This window comes from Melospiza georgiana, chromosome 1, assembly GCF_028018845.1.
Source record: "Melospiza georgiana isolate bMelGeo1 chromosome 1, bMelGeo1.pri, whole genome shotgun sequence".
Lineage (NCBI taxonomy): Eukaryota > Metazoa > Chordata > Aves > Passeriformes > Passerellidae > Melospiza > Melospiza georgiana.
In genome coordinates, this window is record NC_080430.1 from 103,598,861 (window position 1) to 103,612,488 (window position 13,628).

Sequence of the window (13,628 nt, forward strand, 5' to 3'; positions counted from 1 at the left end):
CCGTGCCTAGCGGGACGGGACAGGACGGGACGGGACAGGACAGCCAGGCCACTGCCTTCGGAGGGGCTTCTTCAGGGGGGGAGGAGGAGGGACTATACCCCCCAACCCGAGTGCGAAACTCGGGGCTCTGTGGGCAGGCAAGCAGCCCGGGAAGCCGGGGCGGGAGCAGCGGGCGCGGGGTCTCTCCGAGCGGCTGCCGCGGGGAGCAGAGGGCGCCCAGGGCAGCGCTCCCGGGCCGGAGGGAGGCGGGGGAAAAGGAACCGGGGGCAGCGCCCCTGGAAGCGCCAGCGGGGGGGAACGCGATGAACTCCCCCGACGGCTGAGGAGGTGCGGGTGCCCGGGGGAGGGCAGGGACCGCCTGCATTGGGAAGGGACCCTGGGCTTCCGGACAGCCTCTCCCAGGACCTCTAAAACGCGGCCGGACGGCGGCTTTATCCTCCCACGTGCCAAGCCCCAAGGAACCAAGGTAACAAGTTTGGTCCCTAGAAGAAAAACACAAGAGGATCCTGGCTGGGTACCCAGAAACTCAGAGTAGCTCTCGGGCTTCCCAGGAGGCAGCTGGAGCCTGGCGAGGGAAACAGCCATCGCGCCAACGCGTTACTGCCGTGTTTCCCCTCATCCCTTCTTCCCAGCTTCCGGCACTGTGCTGAGGTAAACCCACAGGCCGGTGTCCTTAAACAACACAGGAGGTACCATCCCACAGAGTAAACTCGGGGAAAGAAAAGAAAAGGAAAAACAAAAAAAGGGAACAAACCTTGGATTCAAATCAGAGAAGCCAAGAGATCATTATCTATGGGACTGAAACATTTGAAGCAATAAAACTTACTAAGAAGTTGCAATTGTAAAAACTCTGTTGCGGAGACTGGGAAATCGTTTCTCCTTATAAAGAAGACCCAGACTAATGCTAAGAAACATCTGTCTTCAGATCTCCTTACAAGATACTGCCAAAATATTTTTCTTGTCTCCTGCAGACCAAGTATTTTTGTCACACACTTTGTTTTTAACACAGCCAAGACTTGTACAACCCAGTTTATTTTCTGTTCTTTTTGCCAGCCTCTTAATTACTGCTATCTCATATTTCTGCCACTTCCAGTCATGTCTGTTGCTTTTTACTACTCTAGCAAGTATCTGATAGAAGTAACTTGCACCCACTTACTAGTATCTGATAGAAGTAACTTGTACCCACTTACTAGTTAACACCTTGCAGCTTTATCCATTTTTCCTCATCTTTTCAAGCAGATAAAACAGATTTCTGCAGCATTTTAAGATTTTACAGCTATGTTCAGAAGAGTATTTAACTTGGAGTAGAAATTTGCTCTTTCCTCAATAGTTTCAATTTTGAATGAGGTCAGAAAGATATTCCTGTAATAAAAGCAGGAACAACTTCTCCTTCCACAGGTACTTAACAAATTAAAAGTGAAAAAAACCAAAAACAACTTACAGGTCAGGAACTACATACTAATTGGCTTTACTGTGCTTGAGTTACTATTTATTCTAAACTGGCACCAGCAGTGATGTGCAGAAGGAAGGCATCTGCTGTCCACAAAGTCTCTTGTGTGTCCACATTCACACAAGCACAAGGAATAAGTTCTCTGGAGTAGCTCACCTACTCATTTAAAAATCAGTTCAAAACCAAGGATTTAAAATCTCTTATTCTAAGTAACCAGCTGTCCTGTCCAGGCTTCACTTCCTTCAGAAATAATTTCACAGACATCAGATCTCAAGCATTCTTGAATAATTTACGGCCTGGAGGGTAACAAATCTTTTTCATGAATATCTGTAACCTCCTACTAATAAATAATTAACTGTCTGGTCATTAACAATACTAAGAATAAAAAGCATTAAATTTCACAACATGGAGAATTTTTTTTTAACTTTTCCACCGAGTCTCCTTATATATTCCAGGAATGCTAAGGTTTGATGTATCAAGTGTTCCAATACCAAGAAATTCCAACTAATAACAGGACCAATAAAATTTATTAAGTATTATATTTACAACTATTTACATATCCCTTCCGTAGATTAATATTAAAATAGACAATATACAATTTAAGAATTTAAATTCAAAGGCATTTTGTTGGAAAAAATAGGCTCTATTACGAGACCACCATATAAGAGAAAAAGGGTTTGTTTTACACAAAAATATTTTCAGTATAGGAAGTCATAGGTATGGCATTACAACAGCAGACTAATATGAAGTATGATTTTGTAAATATTACAACAGTTTAGGTATCAGTTATTGAAGGGAAGGAGTTCAGAGTCCTGTGGAGCATGCAATACAGTTCAATCCTCTTACAGTTATGGTGATGAAACAAGCAGCTAAATCAAACGCATGCCATACAAAAGGGAACTGCCAACCAGGAACACACTACACTTAATAAAAACAACAACTTTGGTCCAATAAAACATTAGACAAAAACAGTTTTACAGTTAAAATATCTATTTTATACAGGTTTGAACATTAATTACAAGACTATTTACATTTGCACAATATGTATAAAATAAATTATTTAAAAATGAAGACAATATTACATCTTTTTCCAAAAAGAATTCTGTACAGTAATTTACAAAACATCATAAGATTGATTCTTTTTCTCCAAGTCTTACACTTTCTTCCACAGGCTTTCTCATCATTTTTCTGTGGGAGTTCAACTGTTACTGAAGTTTCATAATACAAAGCTTTATAGCAGATTGTAAGTATCGTTTGCTTTTTGGTGGATGTTTTAGTTATTAACAGCTTCCAGCGCTGTAAACTCACCAGGTTTTGTCATCTTGTTCAGCAATAAGCCCTAAAGCTACAGGCAATTTTAAAACACAGATAACAGCAGTTACTGGGAATCTGAATTTAAAATCAGCATCCATCTTCTGTGTTTGAACGAGTGTCTGTGCCACACTTCTCTGTAGGAACACCTGAATTATGGAGAAAGGTAGTATTCCACAGAATTAAGTGCTCTGTCTCAAAAGAAAAAATACCTTTGTGCATCACTGCACCTCAGTCTCCAGCTGTCCACGGCGAGGGACGAGCCAGACGGTGCCGGCTGTCATATGGGTGTCAGTTCAAAGTCATCATTAACATCAACAAGAGGAACATAGAACTCCTGAATTTCATAAATGCTGATAGATTTGTAGGTAGCAGGATCGAGCTCTTGCAGTTTAAGCTGCCACTCCAGTCTCTGCACTGCGTTCAGCGCCGCTGCTTCGTGCTGCTGCCTCATCAAAAGGCACGTCTGGTTTGAAATTGAGAAAGAAGTTATTGAAGTATTTGAAAAAATATTATTGCAGCAAGTTTGAACACAGGAAATGTCTCTAAGAGCCTCTCTGGTGATAGTAAATAATTCCCCCAGTATATATTTAGAAATTTGCAGAATATTTCATTACACTACATGGAAACAAAAGTTAGGTTTTTTTCTATACTGATAGACCTTCCTTTGTGTTGCCTCCACAGAAGCCCATGATACTGCACACAAATCTATTCTTTATTCATCTCATCTTCATGTTGACATTAATTTTGGTTTGGTTTTTTTTTTTTTAAAGTGGAAAAACTAAGACGTGTACCTTTAATTTGTCAAATTTATCATCAACGTCTTGCAGCCATGACATGAACTGCCTTGCATTAAACCGATCCCTCACCGATGTTTTGCTGTCATCAGTCTGCAAAAAACAAAACATTTATTAAAACCTGATGATTCAATCTGAAACATTAAAACACAAAACCTACTCTGTGGGACATAAACAGTAAACAATCCCACAAACACTGCTTCCCATGGAAAAAGAGATTCAAAGTACAAAGGTATATGAAAATATAAATGTTGACCAACAATTCCCTCTGTGAGCCAGCTGCTCACTAAAAATGGGTATTTTCAGACTTCCTCAAGCTATTTACTGTGCTCTGGTTTTGAAATTTAGAATGGGAAGCTTAAGGATTTACACCTTAAAGTCTTAACTAATAAAAGATCCTTCCACAAAACTACTGTCTCTTTTTTCTCTTTAAAACACAGTATCAAATCAATATCCCTCATGGAAAAGCAAACACATTAATAAAGGAAAAATTAAGCAGCCTTATTTAACTGACTACACAAGTATTGAAAGCAATTAAAAATATTTCTGCCATCACAATCCCCAAAAGGAGATTAAAAAATTGAGCAGACCTGTATTACGTCCTGCTTAATGAAATAGTTTTATTTTTAATTCCAACTTTTTCCAAAGGATTTGGAATGTTACATCTGTCCACTGTGAAAAATTATAGTCTATGCACAGTCCTAAAGCCAGACTATGCCAATCTAACATTTAAATTATAACCACTAAATACAAGAAGCTGCTGTTCCTCTTTCAGAGAGAAAAGAAGACACTGCAGGAATTTGTACACTGTAGCAGAAGGAACAAAAAGAAGCCCAACCAAATGTGCAAAGATTGACCTTTCTAGAGAACAAAATAAGTTGTTTGCTAATGAGGTAACAGGAAAATTGCAGGATGCACTACAGGACAACGTCTTCTTATGCATCTACACTCTTCCCATTAAACAAATTTGAATCAAACCATCAAGCTGGTAGTATAAAACATTGATTTCAATTATATAAAAATGTATTTCATAATTTGCTGAATATGATATGCAATGTAGTTTCCTAAGAAAAAGACCAAAAGACCACAGACCAAAAGACAAAGTTGTTGAAGCAGTGAGGGGGAAGGAGAGGCATTTTATTGCTCTTGTTATTATATAGATGGTAAAAAAATGGCAGTACTTGGGGGGGCACATCTCAACTTCTCCCCCAACAAGGATTCCTTTTGTTTCATAAATTCAAATACGGAGTCAGCTTACTTAAAACAAATTGTAAAATGTTAACTACAAAAATGCACTTATGTGCACAACTCTCATATTCCTCATCTCTAAAAAGCTCAAGGCCTCTGAATTGGAGCAGAAGTAAAGCAAAGGATTTTCCAAATTTTGGAAGAGAACAATTTTTGCCCTATCAGTTAGAAGTACTAAGGACATGATGCTTTAAAAATTTACCTGTGTGAAGCTTAAAATGAAACAACAATACAGTCTCCATAAACTGCTATCTCCTGCTGAATCACCTTGTAGGGCATAGCTCTAGTTCTTTAAAGGCTGGGTAAAAACGTAGGAACTGACTGAAAAAACACTGGAAGCTGTAATAATTCTATAAAGGGCTGTAGAACTAATGTAAAATCTCTCATATGTTGGAAATGTACGTGTTTCATTTTAAAATGCCCAACATCCAATGCACCAATACTTTTATTACACCCAAAATACCAACATTTCCTCCTTGCATTATGTGCTTCTCACAGCCACTGTAACAGGTATCAAATGCTGGTTCTGTGTTTGCTAATTGGAAAAACTGTCCACTAAATACCAACACCATGAGATAAAATTATCTTAGAGATACAGCTGCAGCCAACTTTTGAGTGACAGTCCATACAACATACACAGATTGTGAAGCACATTTCTTATTTTATATGTTTTATTCAGGACTAAATAGTCACGCTGAACATGTAAATAACAGGGCACAAGTAAGTCATATAGAGTCTGAAGTAATTTTGAAAAAGGTTATTTCATCTGGTAGCATTCAACATTTCACTGCTGGTCATCTGTTTTTTATGGTACAGTTCTAGCAGCTGCCTTGTACAGAGGAGGGAAGTGTAATGTGGATACGTCCACAAACATCTCCAGAGTTCACAAACCAATTTCATCACTTCACACACTACTGCATTCCAATTATCTGGATTTCTGATAGATGTCATCTTCTATGCTGATAATTTCTTTGCTCTTGTTTAAGCTATATTCGTAAGCTTCAAAAACATGTTCTGTTTATGACTGAAATCTGTTTTTTATAACAAAATCAGCAGAGGAATGTTCTTATTTTATCCATCTCATAATTCCTGGATTTGAAAGAAAAACCAGACATGGCAGAAAACAGAAAGAACACACACATACACCCATATCCTCCCATTACTGTACACCCAATGGAGGCCTAATATAAGTAACAACCTATCATGGGCATAATCTTAATTCCAGGCAAATCCACGACAGTTTTGCTATGGGAACAGAATTCTCTCTGAATGCTTGAGCCAGGCTAGCAAGACCTTTTTGTCTGAAGCTGTGAAGGACAAATCTTTACCTGAGCATCCAGAGGCACGTTGTACACCTCAGCATCCAGCAGCACAGTGCAGGCACTGAAGGGCAGAGTTTGATTAGCCAAGGTCCTGGCTGCTCGGTAGTGAACACGTAAAACCTCTTGCTCATTAGAGACAATAAGCTTTTCCTAATTAAGATACCAACATATAGATATACATTTAGTAAGTTAAACATTCATACAAATATCCACTAATTCAAACATATCTTTTCAGGGCTTACACTTTTGAACACTGTGAGAAATTGGATGCTGAAGGTAGGAGGGGTTGTTCTTCTAATCAAATAGGAAATTGCAATTTGATGATGCAAAGATTGTCCCATGGATGTCAGAACTGAAAACACCTTCTCCTTAGCCCCAGCCTCCACTGATGGCTGAATGTTTCCACTTACTGAGGCAAGTCCTGGTTAATGAAGGTGGTGAAAGATGAAGGGTAGGAGGAGCATAGGCTTAGAATACACATTTGTGAATGTTAACTGTATGAAGCCTTTTCTCCAGGCACACTGGCCAAGCAAACTGAAGCAGAAATGCATTATTTGCATGATGATGTTTTTAAAAACAACATGCAATAACTCCCTAAATTCACATCTGCATAAATATTCTTTCCTAAACCGAGACAACAAAAATACAACTCACTTGACAAAACTTGACTTACAGTTCTATAAAGTGGATATAATTTGAAGAACAGCCTATATGAACAAAGTAACTAGGAATATGTGTAATTTTTTAAGACACAGAAAAATGTTTGTATGTGTTTACTGCTCTACAATAAATGGCTCTAATTTTTATCAAAATAAAAGAAGGTGCATTATAATATTATAATATATTTCCTGTTTTTCAGCAAACAGGAAAAGGACCACCTTTGCTTTGGTTAGAATCATAGAGTCTGTGCTAGAATGGACCTTAAAGATTATCTATCTACAACTCCCCAGCTGTGGGCAAGAACACCCTCCACTAGACCAGTTTGGTCAGGGCTCCCCACAGCCTGGCACTGAACACTGCCAGGGATGGGGCACCCACAGCTTCTCTGGGCAACCTGTTCCAGTGCCTCACCACCTCACAATAAAGAATTTTTCTTAATATCTAATCTAAATTTCTCTCCTTTGGTTTACAACTGTACCTCCCCTTGTCTTATCACTATTTGCCTGTGTTAAAAGTCACTTTGCCTCTTTTTTACAAGCCCCTTTAAGTACTGAAAAGCACCAATGAAGTCTCCCAGGAGCCTTCTGTTATCCAGGCTGAACAGCCCAGGTTTCTCACTCAGTCTGTCCCCCATAAGAGAGGTGCTCCAGTCCTCTCATCAGTTTCCTGGCCCTGCTCTGGACTCACTCCAACAGGTCCATGTCCTCTTTCTGCTGGGGACCCCAGGGCTGGATGCAGCACTCTAAGGGAGGGATGTCCCACCAGAGCAGAGTAGAGGGACAGAATTCCCCCCCTTGCCCTGTTGGCCAAAGTATTTTTAGTTGCAACTGATTTCTTTTCACTCAGAACTTGAAACACGTTTACAATTTCTGTGCTACTTATTTAATACTCTTCACTGAAATTCTAAATTCAAGAAAAACCCCTCCCTCAGCTGGGTTTGTTAAGTCACATCGAAACTGTCAATTGAAAAAGTAACACACTGGGTTTGATGTGGCAGCTCCTTGTGTAACTATGTGCAAATCCTTGTGATGCATCCATGTCAGAAAGGGGCCCTGTCTGTGCCCACAAGCTATCTGGCTCACAATATTGGCATCTAAAGCTAGGTTACCAAGGAAAAAGGGGAACCTAAAATTACAGAATACTCATAGACCAGCAATATTTTCTCTATTTCTGTGCTCAAAATCAGTGATGACTACAGATGTAACTCTAATATAATGTTAGGCAGTTTCTGAGCAGAATATTGCCAAACATGTTTCAGTCTTAGAGCCACACATGTCTCCTCTCAATACAGAATTTACTTTATCTTCAATTCTTTTAACTAAGTCAATTTAGATCTGAAGTCTACAATCATCATTAGCTTTTAAAATGACAGTGTGAAGCTTCCTTCCCACCGCTTCTAGGATAAATCTGGGACACAACTCAGAGCAATTAACAGGAAAAAGCTGTTGTCTTACCAACTTGAGGGTTCTGCTAACAGCTGTTCAAACTATTTTGCCCCCCCCACTTCGAAGTTTCTCCAATTAATAAATTTGGATAGAAAGAAGATTACTTCTAAACATTGTTAAATTAAGAAAAATGTAGTCTGTTTGTTGAAAAGGCAAAAAATCCTAAAGCTTAAATCCAGGACATAAAAAATAAATTAATCTCACCCTTTCAATACTGTGCTGTAAGCGCAGTTTCATCCTTACAACCTCCTGTTGTTTAAATAGCTCCTTAAGTGGGTCCGACAGTGATGGAGGTGGTGTAATCTGTGGAAAAAGTTTTATAAATAATATAGTGAATGTGTATTTCACATGTTTAGCATTGCTTATGTGATCTATTAAAAAAAAACCCAAGAAACAATAAGGCATTTTAAAAGAAAAATAATTTTACTTTTTTTAGTTATGTGAATTCAACGTGTTTGCAGTGTTTGCAGTAAAAGGTTTTAAGAATTCCATACCATAAAATTAATAAACCCAAGTGAAAACAGCATTTCAAGCTCTTTAGAGCTTTTAACCAGTCATTATCAGCATTCCATAGCTGTTCTTTTTAAAAGACTATAGTGTAGAATATAGTAAGAATACAACTTGCTTCCTGTTCTGAAGATTCTTTAAAGCACAGCTGTTTGTTTTGAGAAAATAAAAACTGCCTAGCAAAAAGCAAGAAAAAAGTAAAAAAAAGTAAAGCATTTCTAAAAAAACCCCGAACCCCTTCATATATTCATACAACAGCAACAGCATTTTATACTGCACAAAAGATAACCAACCATACTCCTAATCTTGCAATCACACAGAACACAAGAAAGCACAAAAAGCAGACTAGAGACCCAGACCCTAGCTTGAAAAAGTGATTCTTCCTGTCAGTTATTTAAGTAAGTTTTTAAAAAACCTTATTCCTTAGAAAGAAAATAATTTAATAATTTTAAAAAATCAAATAGACTTGAGTGACATATCAATGCTGTTACTGATTTGCTATACTATAAACATTTTGCATCTTCAGTCAATTACAGTAAACAGCCAGAATTACTGTCTGGTCTGAGCTGCAATGAAAAACATTGAGAAGGCACCCGGAGCCCTCCTGGCAACTGCAGAAATCAGATGCTTTTTCAGAAGTAAATAAACTTCTTGGGAGTTTTAAGGCTCCACCCAAAGTTCACTTTCCTTTATGCCAGCTCTATCTGACAGTTCAGCATGGGTTTTAACACCTCACAGATGTAAGAGCACTGATACTGCTTTGCAAAGACCCATTCAAACTACATGAAACACTGCCTACTACCACTGATACTCAAAAACCACAGCTCAAATACATACCTGCAGTTACTATACCCTGCCTCATACCTAACACAAGCAGAAAGATAAATAACTCTATTCAATAAAATAGATCCTTCAACTGTCAAGAAGAAATAAATCCATTATGGAAATACAGACACACTGTAGGTTAAACTAGATTATTAGTATCAATCTTGCACCTATACACTCCAGCAATGAAGTGATTTATCTACCAGAAATGCTTGAATTAGTATTATATTGGAAAATTATTTCGGGACATTTTTTTTCCCAATTGGAAGTTAGCCAATGCCTCTGGAATTATAGCACATAATCTGAATAACTGATTGCAGTTAATTCCTTAAATTATTATATTGTATAAAATGACATTCAACTCCTTCACATTTCAAACTACAAAACAAGATACACTTCATTTTTCTAAGTGAAAACAGTTTGGTTCTCAAACCAGTAATGTTTATGGCATATGTCATTTTGTGTAAAACAGCAGTATTAAAAACAAATACACCTCCTATAGTCTATTTTTCTTGAAGATTTTGCATTCATGGTACAGTACAATAGTGCTGTCACAGTCTTTCAATGAAATAAGACAAGATGCTTGTAAATAATATCAAGCTTTAGTTTCAAGAAATCCAAAACGTCTCCCAAAATCTCCACTATTTTGCTTACAGAAAAGCACACAGATAAGAAGCAAGACAGAGTATCTAAATAAGCTTTGGGTTTATGCACATGGATTTTCCAGAAATAAAAATTTCAGAGCTGGCAAGCATCCTTATCACTTGAACCATTTCACAGAATCACAGAATGGTCTGGGTAGGAAGGGACCTCAGGGGCCATGGAGTTCCAAGCCCCCTGCCATGAGCAGGGATGCCACCCACTAGACCAGGGTACCCAAGGCCCCATCTAATCTGGCACTGAACACTTCCAAGGATGAGGTATCTACAGTTTCTCTTGGCAACCTGCTCCAGTGTCTCACCACTCTCACAGTGAAGAATTTTTTCCTACTACCTAATCTAAACCTCTCTCAGTCTGAAGATGTAATGTCCTTGTAATGTCACTACATTTCAAATATTTTTAAATGTTATGCCCTTAAATTTACAGACTGATTGTGCAACAGAAATAAGAATGAACATCATAGAAATAACCTGACAAGGAGCTGATCATCTAGACAGCAGAGCTGTGTGGTATTCTATTTAAATGTGTAGAACTCTGTTTCAGCAGATTATGCTCAGCCCTGAACACAGATTATGTTCAGACTTGTGTGACACTGACAGGTCTCCATGACCCCAGAGATCCCTATTGCCACCGGATACATTCACAAACTCTTCACTCCCGCCCAGCCCAGCACCACCTGCCAAAATACTACATTTGGTTACAGTCATTTATGGAATTTTCTGGTTTTTCCTCTCTTCTTGGAAACTTGGGAAGGGTGAGCCTCAGATCCTTAGGAGTCTGAACACAGGATTAGGGCAGTTGCACACCACCTGCTGGAAATTCCAGCTTGTGAAGCAGCACTGGATTCAGACAAAGGAAATTGGTTTCTTTGAGACCAGAAAGTCTGACTTAAAGGCTCTGAGGCAGGAACAGCCAGAGGAGCCTCCTGGACCTTCCAGTCAAAGAAACAATTACTACACAGAACACAAAAAACTGTGTAGGGAAAATACAAACACATAAGTTGGACTTGTAAGAATAGAGCATGAAACTGAACACCACGATAAAAAAGGTGCCCTCTGTTTTGCATAACCAAAGCATCAAACTATTTTAAGGGCCCAGACTCCACAGAGAAGAGAGAGAAGCAAACGGGCCCTGCCTTCTTCAGAGAATTCTCTTTTCCCAGTCTGAGAAATGACCCAGAAAAGCCAGACAGATCTTGGCCTTGTGCCTCTGCTCCACCTCCCTTGGAGCCAGCCATTAGGGCAGGTTGGATTGGCCAGAGTTCACGTTCAAGGCATGCCCTTCCCATCTCCAACACATCAACATCCATCAGCAACCTTCCTGCAGGCCTTGCATGCTTCAAAACAAATCCAGCTACAGCATCAACTCTTCACTCTATAAACTTTCAATCTCTATTTTGCCTGCTACAAACCTCCACTCTTCTATGTCATCCAAACAACTGGCCTGCTCTAATGCTCTGTTTCATGTATTTTGAAAATAAGTTTCTAGTAATACCCTTAAAAGTAGATCTTACTACTTGAGTTTCTACAGCAATGCCAGGGAGACTGGCCAGAATCCCCTTTACTAAAAACACATCTGCTAGATAGGCACAGGAGGATGGCAGTGAATCATCCTGGCACCTCCTCTCAGGAGACAATACAGATAAAGATGACTGAGCCCTGTAGAACATGGAATAACCTGAAAGGCAACAGAGCCAAGTAAAATTGAAATTTCTCTGTTAGAAGAGCCAGATTTGTTTCCTTCTATTTTGAACTGACCTGATGTCTCCTACCTTATGTTTTGTATTTGTACTGGTGAGAGAGAAGCCATAATTCATACATGAATATCCTCACAGCCTTAGGTGATCTGGGCTGTAAGTTACAATATATAATCAAGGCTGTGGAAACAAGGTTTTAGCACACCATCTCCTGGCTCCCACCTACAGCATGTCTGAAGTTCATCAGATAAACCACAATGCATCATTAAAATTCCAATGCAAAGAGCAGTAAACACACTGTTCCATACACCAACCATTCCAAGTCTCAGTGTCAGAGCTAAATATGCAGTCTCCACACAGACCTACACAAAGGATATCTGTAACACAGCAATAATTAAAGAAAGAGTATCTACTTTCTCTCCATGTAAATTGATGAGGCAAAAATTTGGTTAACAGAGAATCATTAGAGAATTGAAGGAAAAAACTGCAAAACAAACATGACAAAAAGGTATTTTTATAGTTGCTTATTAAATTCTGCATTATAGGGATAACAATACACTATTAATATTTCAGAGAGACTAAGCCTAGTCTTTATTTTCACTTTATTGGACAATATGTACAAGAAAAGAACACTCATTTCTGAGAATGAAATGATCCTTGGTTTAGCAATTCCCCTGTTCACGGTATTTGTAACAGGAATTATTATGACTGTGACTTTCAGTGGTGACAAAATAAAATCATTAGACTGCGTACACAAGCAAATTCTGCCAGTAAGTTAAATCTGAAATATTACTAATGTTTTAAGCAATATTTTTTTTCTGAAAGGAAACCTGAGAAGTTTTATCAAAATTGTACACAAGTGACAGTAATTAAATAAAGCCCTTAGTCGTATTGGAGATTTTTTTAGACAAACAAAACTGAATTGCTTAGAGTATCTTCTTATTTAGAGCAAAACTCATGCTTTTTCTTACACTTTAACTCTAATGAAAATAATCACCAATTTCCCAATAATTTATTTTGGCTTCTCAAAATTTATTATCTTCCTTTTTGCTTCTAGGAACTTGAAATAAAAAGTTCCACCTGTTTTCCCTACTATCTGTAGAATATAACCAGGAGCATCAAAGTATATACAAAACAATTAACTTTTTAAAATATCATTACCATCAGAACATGTATGTGTAAGGAAGTAAACCAGAAATCTAAATGAGACAAAAATCAGTAACTGTAATCCTTCAATTACATACTCACATTTCTATCAACCTTATTTAAAGAGGCTTTTCTTTTCAATGATTAATTAAAAGCCATTGAGAATAGGAAGCACTTATCCATCTCTGATATTTTCTGAACCTGTTACCTGAGATTTTGCTCTCCAATACCTAAATTTATTTTCATTAACTGCAGAGCTCCTATTATACACAGCAACAGAGACAGGAAGGAATTATAAGGCAGTGCTTTAATATCAAGTCAAAACTCTGTCCTCCTTATGGTGTCTACACACGTTGCCATTTATGATTGGGAATTGAATTCTATTGCTCAGGTAGGAGATGGGCCAGGGAAAAATATATTCCAGGTTTCTCTACTTTCTACTTATCCCAAATTAAGCACTGAAGTGTGATTCCAAAGCAGTAAGCTGTAGCTCGGAAACAGTATGTACTTGACTAGCAGCAGCTTTAAAAAAATGAAATCTGTGCCTCCAGTGATAAAGAT

The 13,628-nt window shown here is 38.4% G+C and overlaps 1 protein-coding gene across 1 annotated transcript in view; it reads right to left on the reverse strand.

Annotated features, from left to right (window-relative positions):
- Nucleotides 1-2,043: 2,043 nt before the first annotated feature.
- The window catches only part of ANKRD12 (ankyrin repeat domain 12), a 59,499-nt gene continuing 47,914 nt past the window's right edge, over nucleotides 2,044-13,628 (reverse strand). Inside the window, exons 9-12 of the mRNA XM_058024566.1 lie at nucleotides 8,438-8,536; nucleotides 6,135-6,278; nucleotides 3,556-3,651; nucleotides 2,044-3,227 (exon numbers count right to left, since the gene is read on the reverse strand). Of these exons, the coding sequence (XP_057880549.1) occupies nucleotides 3,042-3,227; nucleotides 3,556-3,651; nucleotides 6,135-6,278; nucleotides 8,438-8,536 (525 nt within the window). The 3' untranslated portion in view covers nucleotides 2,044-3,041. The remainder of the gene's footprint in view (nucleotides 3,228-3,555; nucleotides 3,652-6,134; nucleotides 6,279-8,437; nucleotides 8,537-13,628) is intronic.